This window comes from Oncorhynchus mykiss, chromosome 12 (assembly GCF_013265735.2).
Source record: "Oncorhynchus mykiss isolate Arlee chromosome 12, USDA_OmykA_1.1, whole genome shotgun sequence".
NCBI lineage: Eukaryota > Metazoa > Chordata > Actinopteri > Salmoniformes > Salmonidae > Oncorhynchus > Oncorhynchus mykiss.
The window spans coordinates 60,233,611-60,253,239 of NC_048576.1; the positions used below are offsets into that span (position 1 = coordinate 60,233,611).

General features: G+C 40.5%; 1 protein-coding gene across 2 annotated transcripts in view; it reads right to left on the reverse strand.

Annotated features, from left to right (window-relative positions):
• LOC110538922 (centrosome-associated protein CEP250) overlaps window positions 1-19,629 on the reverse strand; it is an 82,948-nt gene that overhangs the window by 16,203 nt on the left and 47,116 nt on the right. For both annotated transcript variants that reach the window (XM_036937930.1, XM_021625893.2), the window contains 2 exons: window positions 5,968-6,069; window positions 5,650-5,736 (listed from right to left, as the gene is read on the reverse strand). In XM_036937930.1, the coding sequence (XP_036793825.1) occupies window positions 5,650-5,736; window positions 5,968-6,069 (189 nt within the window). The remainder of the gene's footprint in view (window positions 1-5,649; window positions 5,737-5,967; window positions 6,070-19,629) is intronic.

Here is a 19,629-nt window from a genome sequence, read left to right on the forward strand (position 1 = left end):
GTTAGAGCGTTGGACTAGTAACCGGAAGGTTGCAAGTTCAAACCCCCGAGCTGACAAGGTACAAATCTGTTGTTCTGCCCCTGAACAGGCAGTTAACCCACTGTTCCTAGGCCGTCATTGAAAATAAGAATGTGTTCTTAACTGACTTGCCTTGTTAAATAAAAGGTAAAAATAGAATAAAAAAACCCGTCACAAATAGTGTGTCCCCATTTATTGAGTACGGAGACAAATAGCAAAGGTGTCTGGGGCCATATTTGAAGTATCTAAATATAGTGTAACCTACCAATCAATGTATATTAAGTGCCATGAAGGGCACAATCTTACAATGTTGCAGTCCAGAAATGAAAGCTTTATGATATATGCCAAAAGCCTGGGCCTCTGATGGAGACTGTAGAACTGTCATAAACACCTGCTTCACTATTCCCCCTTTTCTCTAGGAGCATTTGTGTGCCCAGGCCCCACAGGCATATCGAAAGGGTCCCTCCCTGGTCACCAATGTAGCTGACTGATGTAAAGAGAGAGAAGTGCCTTAACAGAATGCAATTTAAAGCTTGTGTGGTCCAAAGACGGGAACTCTAACACCTATGGCAAAAGAATGGGCTCCTGACGGAGACAATATAATTCTCCCCGCTGAATGTTACAATAGTAGCAATAGTCAGCTGTTAAACTGATTCTACATTCAATTTAGACTTTAAGTCTAAATGAGTCTAAATTCTTCAACCCAAAAGGCACTCGACTGTGCAAAACAAAATCCACAAAGGAAATACAACAGGCAAATGCATATGTGGTCCCAATGTCTAAGTAGTGACGGCAGGGCTAGTTCAAACTGTAGTAGGATGGTTCTCCTCACAGGTGAGTAAATCAGCCCAGGCTTGGTGAATAGCACTTGGTTGATCTCTGGGAGCAGGACACTGGAGAGCTGAATAGAGACAAAAGTGAGAGACAAGAATGCATAAAATAATTCATCACGGCTAAGGAATGTAGTTTATGATTTTAAAGGTTTTTGTAGTCTTGAATTATTACTTTGAATAAACTAGGGCTGACCCCATTTAGTCAACTGGTCAATTGTTTGGTCGATAGGCTGTTGATCGACCAAGATTATTTTAGCCGAGCAGCTGCAAATAGATTTTTCTATTTGATGGCACACACCTTTCTGATTCAGTCTGTCTCAGTGAACTAATCCATTGTGGAAGCCGCAGGGATGGCACGGTCCAAGAAGAAGGGGAGTGTGGATAAAATGCACAAGGCACGTCTCTCTCCAGAATGCGCTCTTGCCCGTCATTTTGAACGCATTCATTGTTTCATAACTTCATTGTGTGAATTGTTTGCCATTTGATTGTTAGATTCTATCAATTCCCCATTACATACACTGAGTATATAAAACATTTAGAACACCTGCTCTTTCAAAGACATAGACGGTCCAGGTGAATCCAAATGAAAGCTATGATCACTTGTTGAATCTACTTCAATCAGTGTAGATGAAGGGGAGGAGACAGGCTTCGGGATCGGTGTCCCTTCCACGGGACGGTTGAGCTAACGTAGGCTAATGCGATTAGCATGAGGTTGTAAGTAACAATAACATTTTTCCAGGATATAGACATATCTGCACTGTCCAATTTATAGTAGCTATTACAGTGAAATAATACCATGCTATTGTTTGAGGAGAGTGCACAGTTTTGAACATGAAAAGTTATTAATAAACAAATTAGGCACATTTGGGCAGTCTTGATACAACATTTTGAACAGTAATGCAATGGTTAATTGGATCTGTCTAAAATTTTGCACACACACTGCTGTCATCTAGTGGCCAAAATCTAAATTGCAGCTGGGCTGGAATAATACATTATGGCCTTTCTCTTGTATTTCAAAGATGATGGTACAAAAACAAAAAACTAGAACGGTTGTTTTTTCTTTGTATTATCTTTTACCAGATCTATTGTGTTATATTCTCCTACATTCCTTTCACATTTCCACAAACCTCAAATTGTTTCCTTTCAAATGGAACCAAGAATATGCATACCCTTGCTTCAGGGCCTGAGTTACAGGCAGTTAGATTTGGGTATGTTATTTTAGGCGAAAATTGAAAAAAACGGGTTGGATCCTTTAAATAATAATTTTTAAGCCTTGAGACAATTGAGGCATGGATTGTGTATGTGTACCATTCAGAGGGTGAATGGGCAAGACAAAAGATTTAAGTGCCTTTCAAAGGGGTATGGTAGTAGGTGCCAGGCGCACCGGTTTGTGTCAAGAATTGCAACGATGCTGAGTTTTTCCACAATCAACAGTTTCCTGTGTGTATCAAGAATGGTCCAACACTCAAAGGAAATCCAGCCAACTTTACAATTGTGGGAAGTATTGGAGTGGGCCAGCATCCCAGTGGGATGCTTTTGACACCTTGTTCCGACAAATTGAGGCTGTTCTGAGGGCAAAGGGGTAAATACTATGTATATGGAAAAATACACCATTTAACATTTCGACTGATCGATTGGTCGGAAGAACAGACTACTCTCAGTCGACCAAGATACTTTTTTGTCGGGGACAGCCCTAGAATAAACTGATAGCTAAAATGCTCCTTGTCCCAGAATAACATGCTAGCTAGTGATAAAGCTATCTGCTCCTGCTAGCTAGCAACATATCTACTTGTTGTAACTGGCTAACTAGCAAGCTAGCTACATTACCAAGGTTGCTGCATTCTAAGTTGGGACTCTATTTACAGCTTGCATTGATGATATCACATTTCTAACTAGTTAGATTACAGATAAATAAAAAATACTTTACCTGATAGCAACTTGTCGGACAGAACTCACCAGCTGTCTACTACCTTAGATGCGGATAATGTGACTGGCAGACATGATCAGCAGAGATAGTACCATGTATAAGACACAAGTTTAGATTGGTTTACAGATTAGTACCCAGTGGCGTTTGCCTGTCCAGCTAGCAAAAGTATTTAGAAGAATACTTAATTTTTTGGGGCACTGCCAACAAACGGAAATGTGTTCAGAAGAATATAAATATATAATATATAAAAACCAGCTCCTCTCTGGACAAGATCAATCATCTCAAAAACCAAAGCAAATAGCTTTCTACGGTCCACCACCTAGAGTGGCTAGAGTCAATTTGAGTGGCTCCATGCACTAACTGATTGTGCCACAGACAAACCGTTAGTGTGCGGCTCAGGCCCAGTCAAAGCGACAACAAGAGCCTTCTTTTTGTTGACCAATAAGTAGACTAAACCATTAGAATGCAATTTTGTGTGGGCCCAATTGAACATTTCCAGGGGAAAACTATTGTGAAACACTATCATTTCACTATTACTTTAGATACTATGGGGCAAAAAAGTATTTAGTCAGCCACCAATTGTGCAAGTTCTCCCACTTAAAATCATAGGTACACTTCAACTAAGACAGACAAAATGAGAATAAAAAAAATCCAGAAAATCACATTGTAGGATTTTTTATGAATTTATTTGCAAATTATGGTGGAAAATAAGTATTTGGTCACCTACAAACAAGCAAGATTTCTGGCTCTCACAGACCTGTAACTTCTTCTTTAAGAGGCTCCTCTGTCCTCCACTCGTTACCTGTATTAATGGCACCTGCTTGAACTTGTTATCAGTATAAAATACACCTGTCCACAACCTCAAACAGTCACACTCCGAACTCCACTATGGCCAAGACCAAAGAGCTGTCAAATGACACCAGAAACAAAATTGTAGACCTGCACCAGGCTGGGATGACTGAATCTGCAATAGGTAAGCAGCTTGGTTTGAAGAAATCAACTGTGGGAGCAATTATTAGGAAATGGAAGACATACAAGACCACTGATAATCTCCCTCGATCTGGGGCCAGGTCTCACCCCGTGGGGTCAAAATTATCACAAGAACGGTGAGCAAAAATCCCAGAACCACACGGGGGGACCTAGTGAATGACCTGCGGAGAGCTGGGACTCAAATCCTGCAGTGCCAGACGTGTCCCCCTGCTTAAGCCAGTACATGTCCAGGCCCGTCTGAGGTTGGCTAGAGAGCAGTTGGATGATCCTGAAGAAGATTGGGAGAATGTCATATGGTCAGATGAAACCAAAATATAACTTTTTGGTAAAAACTCAACTCGTCGTGTTTGGAGGACAAAGAATGCTGAGTTGCATCCAAATAACACCATACCTACTGTGAAGCTTGGGGGTGGAAACATCATGCTTTGGGGCTGTTTTTCTGTAAAGGGACCAGGACGACTGATCCGTGTAAAGGAAAGAATGAATGGGGCCATGTATCGTGAGGTTTTGAGTGAAAACCTCCTTCCATCAGCAAGGGCATTGAAGATGAAACGTGGCTGGGTCTTTCAGCATGACAATGATCCCAAACACACCGCCCGGGCAACGAAGGAGTGGCTTCGTAAGAAGCATTTCAAGGTCCTGGAGTGGCCTAGCCAGTCTCCAGATCTCAACCCCATAGAAAATCTTTGGAGGGAGTTGAACGTCCGTGTTTCCCAGCAACAGCCCCAAAACATCACTGCTCTAGAGGAGATCTGCATGGAGGAATGGGCCAAAATACCAGCAACAGTGTGTGAAAACTTTGTGAAGACTTACATAAAACGTTTGACCTCTGTCACTGCCAACAAAGGATATATAACAAAGTATTGAGATAAACTTTTGTTATTGACCAAATACTTATTTTCCACCATAATTTGCAAATACATTCATTACAAATCCTACAATGTGATTTTCTGGAATTGTTTTTCTCATTTTGTCTGTCATAGTTGAAGTGTACCTATGATGAAAATTACAGGCCTCTCTCATCTTTTTAAGTGGGAGAACTTGCACAATTGGTGGCTGACTAAATACTTTTTTGCCCCAATGTATATTGAAGACATTTCCTGAAATTACAATGCAAAAATATTACATGTTGCTCCTATTTCAAATATCTGGATGTCCGACAAAGATGTATGATACTATATGAATAGGGAAATTATTTCAAATCCCATCCCTCCTTGAAACACATACATTGGCCGGATCTGAATACCCATACTAGCCTACTACATACTTAAACTGCATACTAATTTCAGCGTTTGATCTAGAATCATTCACTCAGCTTTTCTGACTCAGCTGTTTGACAACACCTGCTAATCAGATAAATTGATGGGCTGTACCAAAATTAACGAATGGTGGGAGTCAACGCAATCACGCATTAGATTATGCATTCGGAGTACTATTTTCAAGATTATGCATTCGGAGTACTATTTTCGAAATTCCACATACTATAAAACTACTATTTAGTACGCTCTTATGGGTATTCGGACATAGTCATTGTTCATTTTCCATTGAAAAAAATGTAAAAAGCATCTGCTAGAGGGCATTGATGTAGAGGGCAGATCATTGGGGGTGGTCGGCATTTACCTCTCCTCTCCTATTTGGGCATGCGAGATCAAGTGACCAGGCCTAGTATATGTCTCAATGAAATAGAGTAGGCTGCCTATGGAAGTTATCTTTCAAAGGAAACCACATATGATTTGACTGTAGTTTACTACAGTGTCTGTAAATTAATGTTGTTAATGGAAAGAAGTGGAGGGCGCTCAACCAACATGAGTCGAGGTACAATCAAAAGATTGGATCATTTCTCTGAGTATTTTCTAAATGCTAGGAGGTGAATGCATGTACCCTGTGAACAGCTTTCAGTTCCTCCTTCAGAGAGTTGGTCTCCTGTTTGAGGCACTGCAGCTCTGTGTCCCTGACCCGTAGGATCACCTGCAGCACAACAACAAATGGAGGTTAAAAAAATACATAAGTGTTAAGATAATTTGTCAATGGAGGTTTAATTATAATAATAAAATGTACCCTTTGGAGTGCCGTCCATATAATTTTTTTGGGATACAATTGGAGGATCCAGCACGTATCTACTTTTGAATAATCCGCAAATTATGTAGTATGAATAGACTGAGCGAATGTGTAGTATGAATTCTGCTATAATGTGAGTACCTCCAGTTCGTAGAGGTCTTTCCCCTTTAAGGCAGTGGCCGATTCCTCGCTAAGAAGGGAGTGCTTGCAAGAGATCTCCTCGGTCAGTCTCTGAGTCAGCTCCTGAGGAGAGGGGGATGAGTGTCAGACACCAACATCAAAGAAGCTTCCCTTTTGCCAACCATCCATGTTGAGTCTATGAAAACTTTGGTGTCCTACTACATTCTTTTCAACAATTTCCCTCGAGATCATTTACATTTTTTATTTATTAGCCTTTATTTAAAACAGAGGAAACAAGCGGAGACAGAGTATATTTTACAGTTGTGCCCTATGATACAACAATAAAAACAACACAGCAATTAATACGAATTTAAAACCAAACAAAATTATAACATGTAAAAAGTACAAGATGGAGATTAAAATGATTAAAATAAATAAACTTCTATAAGATAAACACACATTGCAAAAAGCAATCACAATTTATAATAAAATGTTCATGTAATGTGCATTTAAACTGTCTTACAAGCACCAAAACATCTAACTGGAGTTCTCTCTGCAATTCATTCAATGAGTGTGGAGCATGATATTCTAATGCCGTTTTGCCTAACTCAGAGTGAATACTGTATCTTTCAGATTCTGTACACTTTATTTAATACTTTAGACAAATGTAATTTCAATTTAGCGTCCTCTCCTCCCATGGTTTGCTGTGTGTCAATCACTGAGGTAAATAATTAACTAGAGACAGCATTAGAAGATGGCTAATCTCATTACCAGACACTTTCTGGTAAATCTGCAGAAGTTCTGGTGGACCATTATATCAAACATGGCCTGAAAGTTAAACTAAATAATTAGGATTTCCATCATCCTAGTCGAGGTGTAGATTACATCTGACATTCCAGTGTTCAAACTTGTAAACAAGGCTCCGTGGGATTTCTCTTAATGCGACTCCATGCAGCGAATGGCAATGTCTGCTTTACTGTGGGTATACTGCGAGTAGCCACTTGTGGATTTGACAGTTCTAACACAGTTCCACCTCTGACATGGCCAAAACGACCGCTATGCGGATGTCGGTTAGAGCGTATCTGATTGAATAGAGTCCTTAAAGGGGAACAACGGCAAATTTCAGGAAATTTCAAAAAATACCTAAACCTCTCTGACTCAGTGTTGGACTGTCTGTCACAGTGCGCAGCTCTCTCACACAGGGAGAGCGAGGTAGAGCTAGGTCACAGGGTTATGCGCCCCTCCTCCTCACTGCAGTGCTACTATGCGCTAGCTATAACTTTGTGGAATAACACGGGTCACAGATTCACAATTGTACCTTTTCTAAAATCTCTGCCAAGCAGGATAAAAAAAACTGCCTGTGGGCTTACAGCACATGCAACAACACACACACAAGGGAACTCCTCATAAACACTACACCTGTCTGTAACCAGCAGTTTTCAAAATGCAGACATCACCCCTTTTACTATATTGTCAGAAGCATCAGGATAACATGTCTACAGGGGGAGCAGCAGCAAGTTTCTTCCCTGACCCCTAATTTTGGCAATGCATGAAATAGCCTAGTATATCAAATTCTGGCCCAAAATGATCAGACGACACCAAGTTTGACCAACAAAACCAAAAGAGATACAGTAAGTATAATATTTCATAAAGTCAACCTAAAATATCATTGTGATTGAGTCCATTATACAATTGGCATTATCTAATGCAAAGAAAACAGAGAGCGTGTAAAAATAATATATATATATATATTTTACAGGAAGCAAACATGGGATGACTATGAAATATGATGGTCTGTATAGTGACGATGTAGAGTGAAGGTGTCTCTGTTTTCATCCCTCTCTGTACCTTGGTGCAGTGGAACAATTATTCATTCTGGATAGCTGAACTCCTGTTAATAGTGAAAGGACATACAGTGCCTTGCGAAAGTATTTGGCCCCCTTGAACTTTGCGACCTTTTGCCACGTTTCAGGCTTCAAACATAAAGATATAAAGCTGTATTTTTTTGTGAAGAATCAACAACAAGTGGGACACAATCATGAAGTGGAACAACATTTATTGGATATTTCAAACTTTTTTTTAACAAATTAAAAACTGAAAAATTGGGCGTGCAAAATTATTCAGCCCCTTTACTTTCAGTGCAGCAAACTCTCTCCAGAAGTTCAGTGAGGATCTCTGAATGATCCAATGTTGACCTAAATGACTAATGATGATAAATACAATCCACCTGTGTGTAATCAAGTCTCCGTATAAATGCACCTGCACTGTGATAGTCTCCGAGGTCCGTTAAAAGCGCAGAGAGCATCATGAAGAACAAGGAACACACCAGGCAGGTCCGAGATACTGTTGTGAAGAAGTTTAAAGCCGGATTTGGATACAAAAAGATTTCCCAAGCTTTAAACATCCCAAGGAGCACTGTGCAAGCGATAATATTGAAATGGAAGGAGTATCAGACTACTGCAAATCTACCAAGACCTGGCCGTCACTCTAAACTTTCAGCTCATACAAGGAGAAGACTGATCAGAGATGCAGCCAAGAGGCCCATGATCACTCTGGATGAACTGCAGAGATCTACAGCTGAGGTGGGAGACTCTGTCCATAGGACAACAATCAGTCGTATATTGCACAAATCTGGCCTTTATGGAAGAGTGGCAAGAAGAAAGCCATTTCTTAAAGATATCCATAAAAAGTGTTGTTTAAAGTTTGCCACAATCCACCTGGGAGACACACCAAACATGTGGAAGAAGGTGCTCTGGTCAGATGAAACCAAAATTGAACTTTTTGGCAACAATGCAAAACGTTATGTTTGGCGTAAAAGCAACACAGCTCATCACCCTGAACACACCATCCCCACTGTCAAACATGGTGGTGGCAGCATCATGGTTTGGGCCTGCTTTTCTTCAGCAGGGACAGGGAAGATGGTTAAAATTGATGGGAAGATGGATGGAGCCAAATACAGGACCATTCTGGAAGAAACCCTGATGGAGTCTGCAAAAGACCTGAGACTGGGACGGAGATTTGTCTTCCAACAAGACAATGATCCAAAACATAAAGCAAAATCTACAATGGAATGGTCCATAATAAACATATCCAGGTGTTAGAATGGCCAAGTCAAAGTCCAGACCTGAATCCAATCGAGAATCTGTGGAAAGAACTGAAAACTGCTGTTCACAAATGCTCTCCATCCAACCTCACTGAGCTCGAGCTGTTTTGCAAGGAGGAATGGGAAAAAATGTCAGTCTCTCGATGTGCAAAACTGATAGAGACATACCCCAAGCGACTTACAGCTGTAATCGCAGCAAAAGGTGGCACTACAAAGTATTAACTTAAGGGGGCTGAATAATTTTGCACGCCAAATTTTTCAGTTTTTGATTTGTTAAAAAAGTTTGAAATATCCAATAAATGTCGTTCCACTTCATGATTGTGTCCCACTTGTTGTTGATTCTTCACAAAAAAATACAGTTTTATATCTTTATGTTTGAAGCCTGAAATGTGGCAAAAGGTCGCAAAGTTCAAGGGGGCCGAATAATTTCGCAAGGCACTGTACATGTCTATGGGACAGTTTTCCAACCATAAAACAGTGGGCTGAGGTTTTCTAATCAGGTCACACAGTTTAAAAAATCTTTAGACCCTCGGGGGGATGAATAGAAACACAGAGACAACAACCGCAGTTGGACAATATAAAAATAAGGGTTGATCTTGCTTCATGCAGGGTTGCATCGTTTAGTATGCACTTGTAATTAAAAAGTTATTCAGTCTGTCATCACTATGTTGATAGATTAATTTCAGTCAATAATTTGGGATGAAAGGTCTAGGTAACCTAGCCAGCTGACACTTGGCTATAAACCAAATTTGTTCAAATTCACAATTTGTCCTCTCACAAATAAATGGGCTTATATAGCGAAATACATTATGTAATGTTTGTTTCCTTTGGCCAGAGGGGACAGGGCACATTTGTATTTGTACTTATTATAGATCCCCCAACCACATATCTACATTACTAAATCCATGTGTATGTATAGTGCGTATGATATCGTGTGTGTGTGTGTGTGTGTGTGTGTGTGTCTGTGCCAATGTTTGTGTTGCTTCACAGGTCCTGCTGTTCCATAAGGTGTTTTTTTTAAATCTGTTCTTTAAATCTAATTTTACTGCTTGGGTCAGTTACTTCATGTGGAATAGAGTTCCATGTATTCATGGCTCTATGTAGTACTGTGTGCCTCCCATAGTCTGTTCTGAACTTGGGGACTGTGAAGAGACCTCTTGTGGCATGTCTTGTGGGGTATGCATGGGTGTCCGAGCTGTGTGCCAGTAGTTTAGACAGACAGCTTGGTGCATTCAACATGTCAATACCTCTCATGAATAAAAGTAGACATGAAGTCAATCTTTCCTCCACTTTCAGCCAGGAGAGATTGACAATATTAGCTCTCTGTGTACATCCAAGGGCCAGCCGTGCTGACCTGTTCGGAGCCAATTGCAATTTTCCTAAGTCCTTCTTTGTGGCACCTGACCACACGACTGAAAAGTAGTCAAGGTGTGACAAAACTAGGGCCTGTAGGACCTGCCTTGTTGATAAGTGTTGATAAGGCAGATCATTGCTTTATTATAGACAGATTTCTCTCCATCTTCGCTACTACTGCATCAATATGTTTTGATCATGACAGTTTACCATCTAGTGTTACTCCAAGTAGTTTAGTCATCTCAACCTGCTCAATTTCCAAAGGATTTATTTACAAGATTTAGTTGATGTTTAGGGTTTAGTGAGTGTTTTGTTCCAAATACAATGCTTTTAGTTTTAGAAATATTTTGGGCTAACTTATTCCTTGCCACCCACTCTGAAACTAATTGCAAATCTTTGTTGAGTGTTGCAGTCATTTCAGTCACTGTAGTAGCTGACGTGTATAGTGTTGAGTCATTCGCATACATAGAAACTCTGTCTTTACTAAAAGTATGTCGTAAGTAAAATAGAAAAAAGCAAGGGGCCTAAACAGCTACCCTGGGGAATTCCTGATTGTAACTGGATTACATTTGATAGGCTACCATTAAAGAACACTCACTGTGTTCTGTTAGACAAGTAACTCGTTATCCACATTATAGCAGGGGGTGTAAAGCCATAACACATAAGTTTTTCCAGCAGCAGACTATGATCAATAATGTAAAAAGCTGCACTGAAGACAGCCCCTGTAATCATTTTATCATCAACTTCTCTCAGCCAATCATCAGTCATTTGTGTAAGTGCTGTGCTTGTTGAGTGGCCTTTTGCTGCTCCTTCTGCTCCTTCTGAAATTCTGTTGTCAATTTGTTTACTGTAAAATAACATTGTATGTGGTCAAACACAATTCTTTCCAAAAGTTTACTCAGGGTTACAGGCTGAGTGGTTGGCTATTTGAGCCAGTAAAGGGGGGTTTACTATTCTTGGGTAGCGGAATGACTTTAGCTTCCCTCCAGGGCTGAGGGCACACACTCTCTAGTAGGCTTAAATTGAAGATGTAGAAAATATGAGTAATTTTCCATCTAGATTGTCAAACCCTGGTGGCTTGTCATTGTTTATTTTTTAAATTTCTTATTTACAATGATGGCCTAGGAACAGTGGGTTAACTGCCTTGTTCAGGGGCAGAACTAAAGATTTTTACCATTGTCAATACACGGATTTGATCTTGCAACCTTTCGGTTACTGGCCCAAAGCTATACCCACTAGGCTACCTGCCGCATCGATAGACAAAAATAATTTTTTCACCTCTTCCACACTGACTTTACGGAATTCAAAAGTACAATTCTTATCTTTCATAATTTGGTGCAATATACTTGGATGTGTAGTGTCAGTGTTTGTTGCTGGCATGTCATCCCTAAGTTCGCTTATCTTGCCAATGAAAAAGTCATTCAAGTAGTTTGCAATATCAGCGGGCTTTGTGATGAATGAGCCATCTGATTCAATAAATGAAGGAGCCGAGTTGGCTTTCATTTCCCACAATGTAATTTAAGGTGCCCCAAAACGTTTTACTATCATTCTTTATATAATGTATCTTTGTTTCATAGTGTAGTTTATTTTTATTTAGTTTAGTCTTATGATTTCTTAATTTGCAGCACGTTTGCCAATCAGTTGGGCTGCCAGACTTAATTGCCATACCTTTTGCCTCATCCCTCTCAACCATACAATTTTTTAATTCCTCATCAATCCAAGGGGATTTAACAGTTTTTACAGTCATTTTCTTAATGGGTGCGTGCTTATTAGTAACTGGAATAAGTTGTTTCATAAATCCGCCAAGTGCAGTGTCTGGTTGCTCCTCATTACACACCAGACCAGAAAATATTCTTTACATCATCAACATATGAATCACTACAAAACTTATTGTGTGACCTCTTATATGTTATATTAGGCCGAGCCTTTGGAACTTTGGTTTTCCTATATATGGCTATTAGATTGTTATCACTACATCCTATAGATTTGGATACTGCTTTAAAGCAAATATCTGCAGCGTTAGTAGAAATGTGATCAATACATGTTGATGATTTAATTCCTGTGCTGTTTGTAACCACCCTGGTAGGTTGACTGACAACCTGATTCAGGTTGCAGACAATGGTTACAGTTTGACGTTTTTTCCTGATTGGGCAGCTTGATGATAGTCAGTCAATATTTAAATCATCCAGAAAATATACTTCTCTGTTGATATCACATACATTATCAAGCATTTCACACATATTATTCAGATACTGACTGTTAGCACTTGATGGTCTATAGCAGCTTCCCACAAGAATGGGCTTTAGGTGAGGCAGATGAACCTGTAGCCATATTACTTCAACAGTAATTAACATTAGATCGCCTCTAAGCTTTACAGGAACGTGGTTCTGAATATAGACTGCAACACCGCCTCCGTTGGCATTTCTGTATTTTCGGTTGATGTTATAACCATGTATTGCTATGACTGAATCATCAAAGGTATTATCTAAGTGAGTTTCAGAGAAAGTCAGAATTTGAATTTCATCTGTTACAAATAAGTTATTGACTTAATGGAACGTGTTTCTTAGGCTACATGCGTTAATATAGGCTATTTTTTAGCACTTTTCTGGGTAGCTTGATTGTTTTTAATGTTTTATTGGGAAGCTTATAAGATGTAGGCTACCTGGCTGTTGTTAATTAGTAGCCTACAGTTTGTCAAACTGAAAATTATTTATCCATCGTGCTTATATTGGGCAGAAGTGTGTATGGTATCAAGGGGAGGTGTTTTTTTATGTACACTGTGCTGGGGGCCATGATGGCTATGCTGAAGAGCAAGTGGGCAGGCATTGTAACGGAGACCTACATGGGCTTCTTCTGCCGCTGTTAAGTAAAACCACCTATTCCTCTACTTCTTGCACTACTTCTCGTCATCATATTTCAATGTATTACCGTCCCTGTGTGCAAACCTACGTGAAAGACATGCAGGGGGACTTTGGTGGGCTCCGGACAGTGCTCTGAGTCCGGGGGACTCATCTCCAGAGACCTCTCAGGCTCCTCGTCTGTCAGGGGGGTTGGCAGCGAGGGAGCTGGGATGCCTCCTCTTCCCCACGTTTGGAATCCAAACCAGTAGATTCATGTCTGTACATAAAATCAAGTGCAAGACAGACCTGGTGTGTTTTTAAATACTTTGTGCTAAGTGCTCTCAGAAAGTATTCACAGCCCTTGACTTTTTCCACATTTTGTTGTCACAAAGCGGGATTCAAATTGATTTGTCATTTTTTTTGTCAACAATCTACACAAAATACTCTGTCAAAGTGGATGAAAAATTATAATATTTGTAAAAGAATTGTGAAAAATAAAACACCATATCTTGATTAGATAAGTATTCAACCCCCTGAGTAAATACATGTTAGATTTACATTTGGCAGCGATTACAGCTGTGAGTTTTTGGGGTTAAGTCTCTAATAGCTTTGCACACCTGCATTGTACAATATTTGCACATTATTATATTTCAGATTCTTCTAGCTCTGTCAAGTTGGTGGTTGTTTATCATTGCTAGACAGACATGTTCAATTCTTGCCATAGATTTTCAAGACAATTTAAGTCAAAACTGCAACTAGGCCAATCAGGAAAATTACATTTTGTCTTGTTAACCAACTCCAGTGTGTATTTGGCCTTGTGTTTTACGTTATTGTCCTGCTGAAATGTGAATTTGTCTCCCAGTGTCTGTTGGAAAGCAGACTGAACCAGGTTTTCCTCTAAGATTTTGCCTGTGCTTAGCTACATTATGTTTCTTTTTACCCCTAAAAAAAAATCAAGTGCAGCTACCACCATGCTTGAAAATATGAAGAGTGGTTGTCACACCCTGACCTTAGTATTCTTTGTTTTCCTTGTTATTTTGGTTAGGTCAGGGTGTGACATCGGTGATTGTCTAGGGTTTTTTGTATGTTTATGGGGCTGTTTCTCTTCTAGGTATATTGTATGTCTATGGTTGCCTAGATTGCTTCTCAATTAGAGAAAGCTGTCTATCGTTGTCTCTGATTGGGAACCATATTTAGGCAGCCATATTCTGTGGGTACTTTGTGGGTGATTGTTTCCTGTCTCTGTGTTCTCTGCACCAGATAGGACTGTTTTGGTTTTTGCCAGGTTTCGTTTGTTGTTTTTGTATTTTGTGTAGTGTTCACGTTAATTAGTCTTTTATTAAAACATGTTGAGCACGAACTACCCTGCGTATTGGTCCGATCCCTGCTACACCTCCTCTTCAGACGAAGAGGAGGAAATCAGCCATGACAGTGGTACTAAGTGATGTGTTGTTGGATTTGCCCCAAGCATAACACTTTGTATTCAGGGCTAAGTTAATTTCTTTGCCACATTTTCAGCAGTTATACTATAGTGCCTTGTTGCAAACTGGATGCATGTTTTGGAAAATGTGTATTCTGTACAAGCATCCTTCTTTTCACTCTGTCAATTAGGTTATTATTGTGGAGTAACTAAAATGTTGTTGATCCATCCTCAGTTTTCTCCTATCACAGCCATTAAACTCTGTAACTGTTTTAAAGTCACCATTGGTCCTCATGGTGAAATCCCTGAGCAGTTTCCTTCCTCTCCAGCAACTGAGTTAGGAAGGACGCATGTATCTTTGTAGTGACTGGGTGTATTGATACACCATCCAAAGTGTAATTCATATCTTTACCATGCTCAAAGGGATATTCCATTTTTTTATATACCCATCAACCAATAGGTGCCCTTCTTTGCGAGGCATTGGAAAACATTCCTGGTCTTTGTGGTTGAATCTGTGTTTGAAATGCACTGTTCGAATGAGGGACCTTACAGATAATTGTATGTGTGGAGTACAGAGATGAGAGAGTATTTCAAAAATCATGTTAAACTGTTAAATTATTGCACATATAGTGAGTCAATGCAACGTATTATGTGACTTGTAAAGCAGATTTTTCTCCTGAACTTATTCAGGCTTGCTATAACAATTGGGTGGAATACTTATTGTCTCAAGACATTTCAGCTTTTTTAATACATAAATTTTTAATACATGCAATGTTTTTTTTAAACATAAAATCAAATCAAATATTATTGGTCACATACACAAGGTTAGCAGATGTTAACGCGAGTGTAGCGAATTCCACTTTGAAATTATGGGGCATTGTGTGTAGTAGGCCAGTGACACAAAATCTCAATGTAATCCATTTTAAATCAGGCTGTCACACAACCTGTGTGACAGCCTGTCTCCATTTAACTTTGTTTCAACTTACCGGTGGTTTCAGATACTACAGCTAACGTTAACTTACTATTCTGAATGGCTTCTCCTGTCTGACCTGCAGATGCATGACTGTAGGCCTAGCTACTTGATGTTGTGGCTGTAATTGCACATAGGCTACATGTTGAATGGCGCCGGAGAGGATGGCTGACGTTTTACATGCGCCTAACCAACTGTGTTATTTGTTTGTTATTTGCGTTGTTTGTACCTTATTTTTTATGTTCTTATTTTGTACATAATGTTGCTGCTACAGTCTCTTATGACCGAAAATAACGTCTGGGCATCAGAACAGCGATTACTCACCACAAACTAGGTGAAGCATTTCCCTTTAACGAGTCCGACGTGAAGGATATACTGCTTTCCCGGGAACAGGCCCAAATCCCCGTCATTTGCGTGAAGAGATTCAGAGAAAAAGGGAGCGGAGGTCGGGCTCCCTTCTGAGAATTCATAGGTGAGCGAGTAAAACCCTACTGCCATCCGTTCTATTGGCAAACATGCAATCATTGGAAAATAAAATTGATGGCCTATGAGAAAGATTAAACTACCAACGGGACATTAAAAACTATTACATCTTATGTTTCACAGACTCGTGGCTGAACGACAACATAAACATCATACAGCTGGCGGGTTTTACACTGTATCGGCAGGATAGAACAGCAGCCTCTGGTAAGACAAGGGGTGGCCGTCTATGTATATTTGTAAACAAAAGCTGGTGCACGATATCTAAGGAAGTCTCAAGGTAGAGTATCTCATGTTAAGCTGTAGACCACACTATCTACCTAGAGAGTTTTCGGCTGTATTTTTTGTAGCTGTCTAAATTACCACCACAGACCGATGCTGGCACTAAAACCGCACTCAATGAGCTGTATACCGCCATAAGAAAACAGGAAAACGCTCATCCAGAGGCGGCGCTCCTAGTGGCTGGGGACTTTAATGCAGGGAAACTTAAATCTGTTTTACCAAATTTCCACCAGCATGTTAAATGTGCAACCAGAGGAAAAAAACTCTAGACCACCTTTACTTCACACACAGAGAGGCGTACAAATCTCTCCCTCACCCTCCATTTGACAAAACATGGGGGCCCCTCAGGGGTGCGTGCTCTGTCCCCTCCTGTACTCCCTGTTCCCTCATGACTTTACGGCCAGGCCTGACTCCAACACCATCATTAAGTTTGCCGATGACACGAGCGGTAGGCCTGATCAACAACAAGACTGACCTTCTCCCTATAGGCTGAAACCTGGCCATGTGGTGCCAGGACAACAACCTCTCCCGCAACATGATCAAGACAAAGGAGATGATTGTGGACGACAGGAAAAGGAGGACCGAGCACGCCCCCATTCTCATCGACGGGACTGTAGAGGAGCACGGTGAGAGCTTCAAGTTCCTTGGTACCCGACAAACTAACATGGTCCAAGCACACCATGACAGTCGTGAAGAGGGTACGACAAAACCTATTCCCCCTCAGGAGACTGAAAATATTTGGCATGGGTCCTCAGATCCTTAAAAGGTACTACAGCTGCACCATTGACAGCATCCTGACTTGTTGCATCACTGTCTGATATGGCTACTGCTCGGCCTCCGACCGTAAGACACTACAGAGGGTTGTGCGTACGGCCCAGTACATCTGTGGGGCCAAGCTTCCTGCCATCCAGGACCTCTATACCAGGCGGTGTCAGAGGAAGGCCCTAAAAATGGTCAAAGGCTCCAGCCACCCTAGTCATAGACTGTTCTCTCTGCTACCGCATGACAAGTGGTACTGGAGCGCCAAGTCTAGGTCCAAGAGGCTTCTAAACAGATTCTACCCCAAGCCATAAGACTCCTGAACATCTAAAAAAATGGCTACCCAGACTATTTGCATTGTCCCCCTATCTTTTACATTGCTATAGTACTCTCTGTTATTATCTATGCATAGCCACTTTAATAACTCTGCCTATCTGTAAATATTTCCTCAATTATCTCGACAAATTATTTCTGTATGGATCTCGCATTGTGCACGGGGGCATTGTCATGCTGAAACAGGAAAGGGCCTTCCCCAAACTGTTGCCACAAAGTTGGAAGCACAGAATCGTCTAGAATGTAATTGTATGCTGTAATACTAATTAGCTAGCTAGCTAATGAACCGATTTTAGCTGTCTGGTAGCTAACATGTTCTTGATGTGTTCAATAACTTTAGCTAAATAGTAATTACATATTACACCTAATATCACATTTTGATAACATGCACCAAGTGTAGAACAACTTTGCGACAGACGAGTACGTAGCTAGTTTCCTGCGTCACATGTGTTGGGCGGACTGACTAATCGGATTGCAGAAGTGCTGACAAAAGTGGTCATAGCTAGGATCTATTGTCCATCCGATCAGAGACACTGTGCTCACAACATCTATCTCCTAAATAGCGTTGTTGGTGTATTTTTTTCAAATCTTTGAACAAATTCCGCAATATATGCCGTTTTTACCAGGTGCGACTCATCAAACAGACTATAACAAGAATGTAGCCAACTTTCAACAACCTTTTAGATAAGAAAATATCTGCTTACCATTCTGTCATGTCAACCATCCATCCAAATAAAATGATTCCATGTGTCCTCCTTTTGTCTTTATATGTGTCTTCACACATAGCTTAGTCCATGAAATGGGGGTAATCCCGGGCCCGGTTTCCTAATGGGAATTGAAACTTGTGCAACTTCAGTTTAAAGTTTTATGTCCATATATATAAATTGCAAAAAAGTTCAAATGATTGAGTGACAGGTTAGTGCAAAATATGTTTATCTGCTGCGCTGTGTCAGCACAATGGACAGAGCGTGCCGCGGTGTGTTTAAGGGGGCTATGGAAAGCCACTGAGGCGGTTAATTATGACTCCTTTGGGTTGTCATAAAAAGCAAAAAAGAAAAGGCTAAGTGATCAACGTGATATGACTCCGCCTGTAATATTTGCCACTGCCACGATGGATATCAGAAATTGGCTTCGCCAAAGTAACCAAACAAAGCGAAAGTAAAGGGAGACAACTGGCTACTGTGTCAGTGGTTGTTAAATGTTATGACAGCATTGTGACATTCCTCTCTGACATCGAATGCACGCAATCGTGCAAAACAGAAGTAAGACTCAAGGCTACAGGGATACTGAAGGCGGTGACTGACCCCGGCTTTAAGTTTACAGCCACCATAGTGCACAGAATCCTCAGTCTTCTCGATTATGTAAACAAATTACTCCAGGCAAAAGCAACAGATCTTTACACTGGAGTCAAAGTGGTCCACAGTGAGTTGAGAAGCTGAGGTGTGACAATGAGTTCGAAGTAATTTGGCCAATGTTTAATACAAGTGACGCACCACCAGCTCCAAACAAATGATGACATTATGTCAGTACAAATCTCTAGACAGGTCAGCAAGACAGATGAGAAGAGACTGAGTGTAAAAGACTGTTCTTGGATGCTGTCATTAGTGAAGTGTCAGAACAATTTTTTATTTTACCTTTATTTAACTAGGCAAGTCAGTTAACAACAAATTCTTATTTTCCTGTTCAGGGGCAGAATTACAGATTTGTATCTTGTCAGCTCAGGGATTTGAACTTTCAACCTTCAGTTACTAGTCCAACACTCTAACCACTAGGCTACACTGGCACCCCAGTGGAATTCAGCTAACTCAAACAGCCAAGTGGTGGAGACCCTGTGTGCCCTTGACCCAGAGAGCCATGACTTTCTAGATGTGAAAATGGTGAAACATTTGGTGGTGTTGGGTTCTGAGAATATGAAATGTTACTTATTCATGTCACTGATGAGGTTGAGGGTCTTCACCAATAGTTAAGGGTTACATAGTGGGTGCAACTAAGCTTGGAATGTGTTGAGTGCAGGGAACTGATTACATGTGGCAGGCATTGATAAGGGGAGATGGGTGGAGATCTTAGAAACTAACAATGTCACTGAGGGATAGAGGGTAATATATAACGTTTACATTATGTCAGGATATGTTATTGTTAGCCA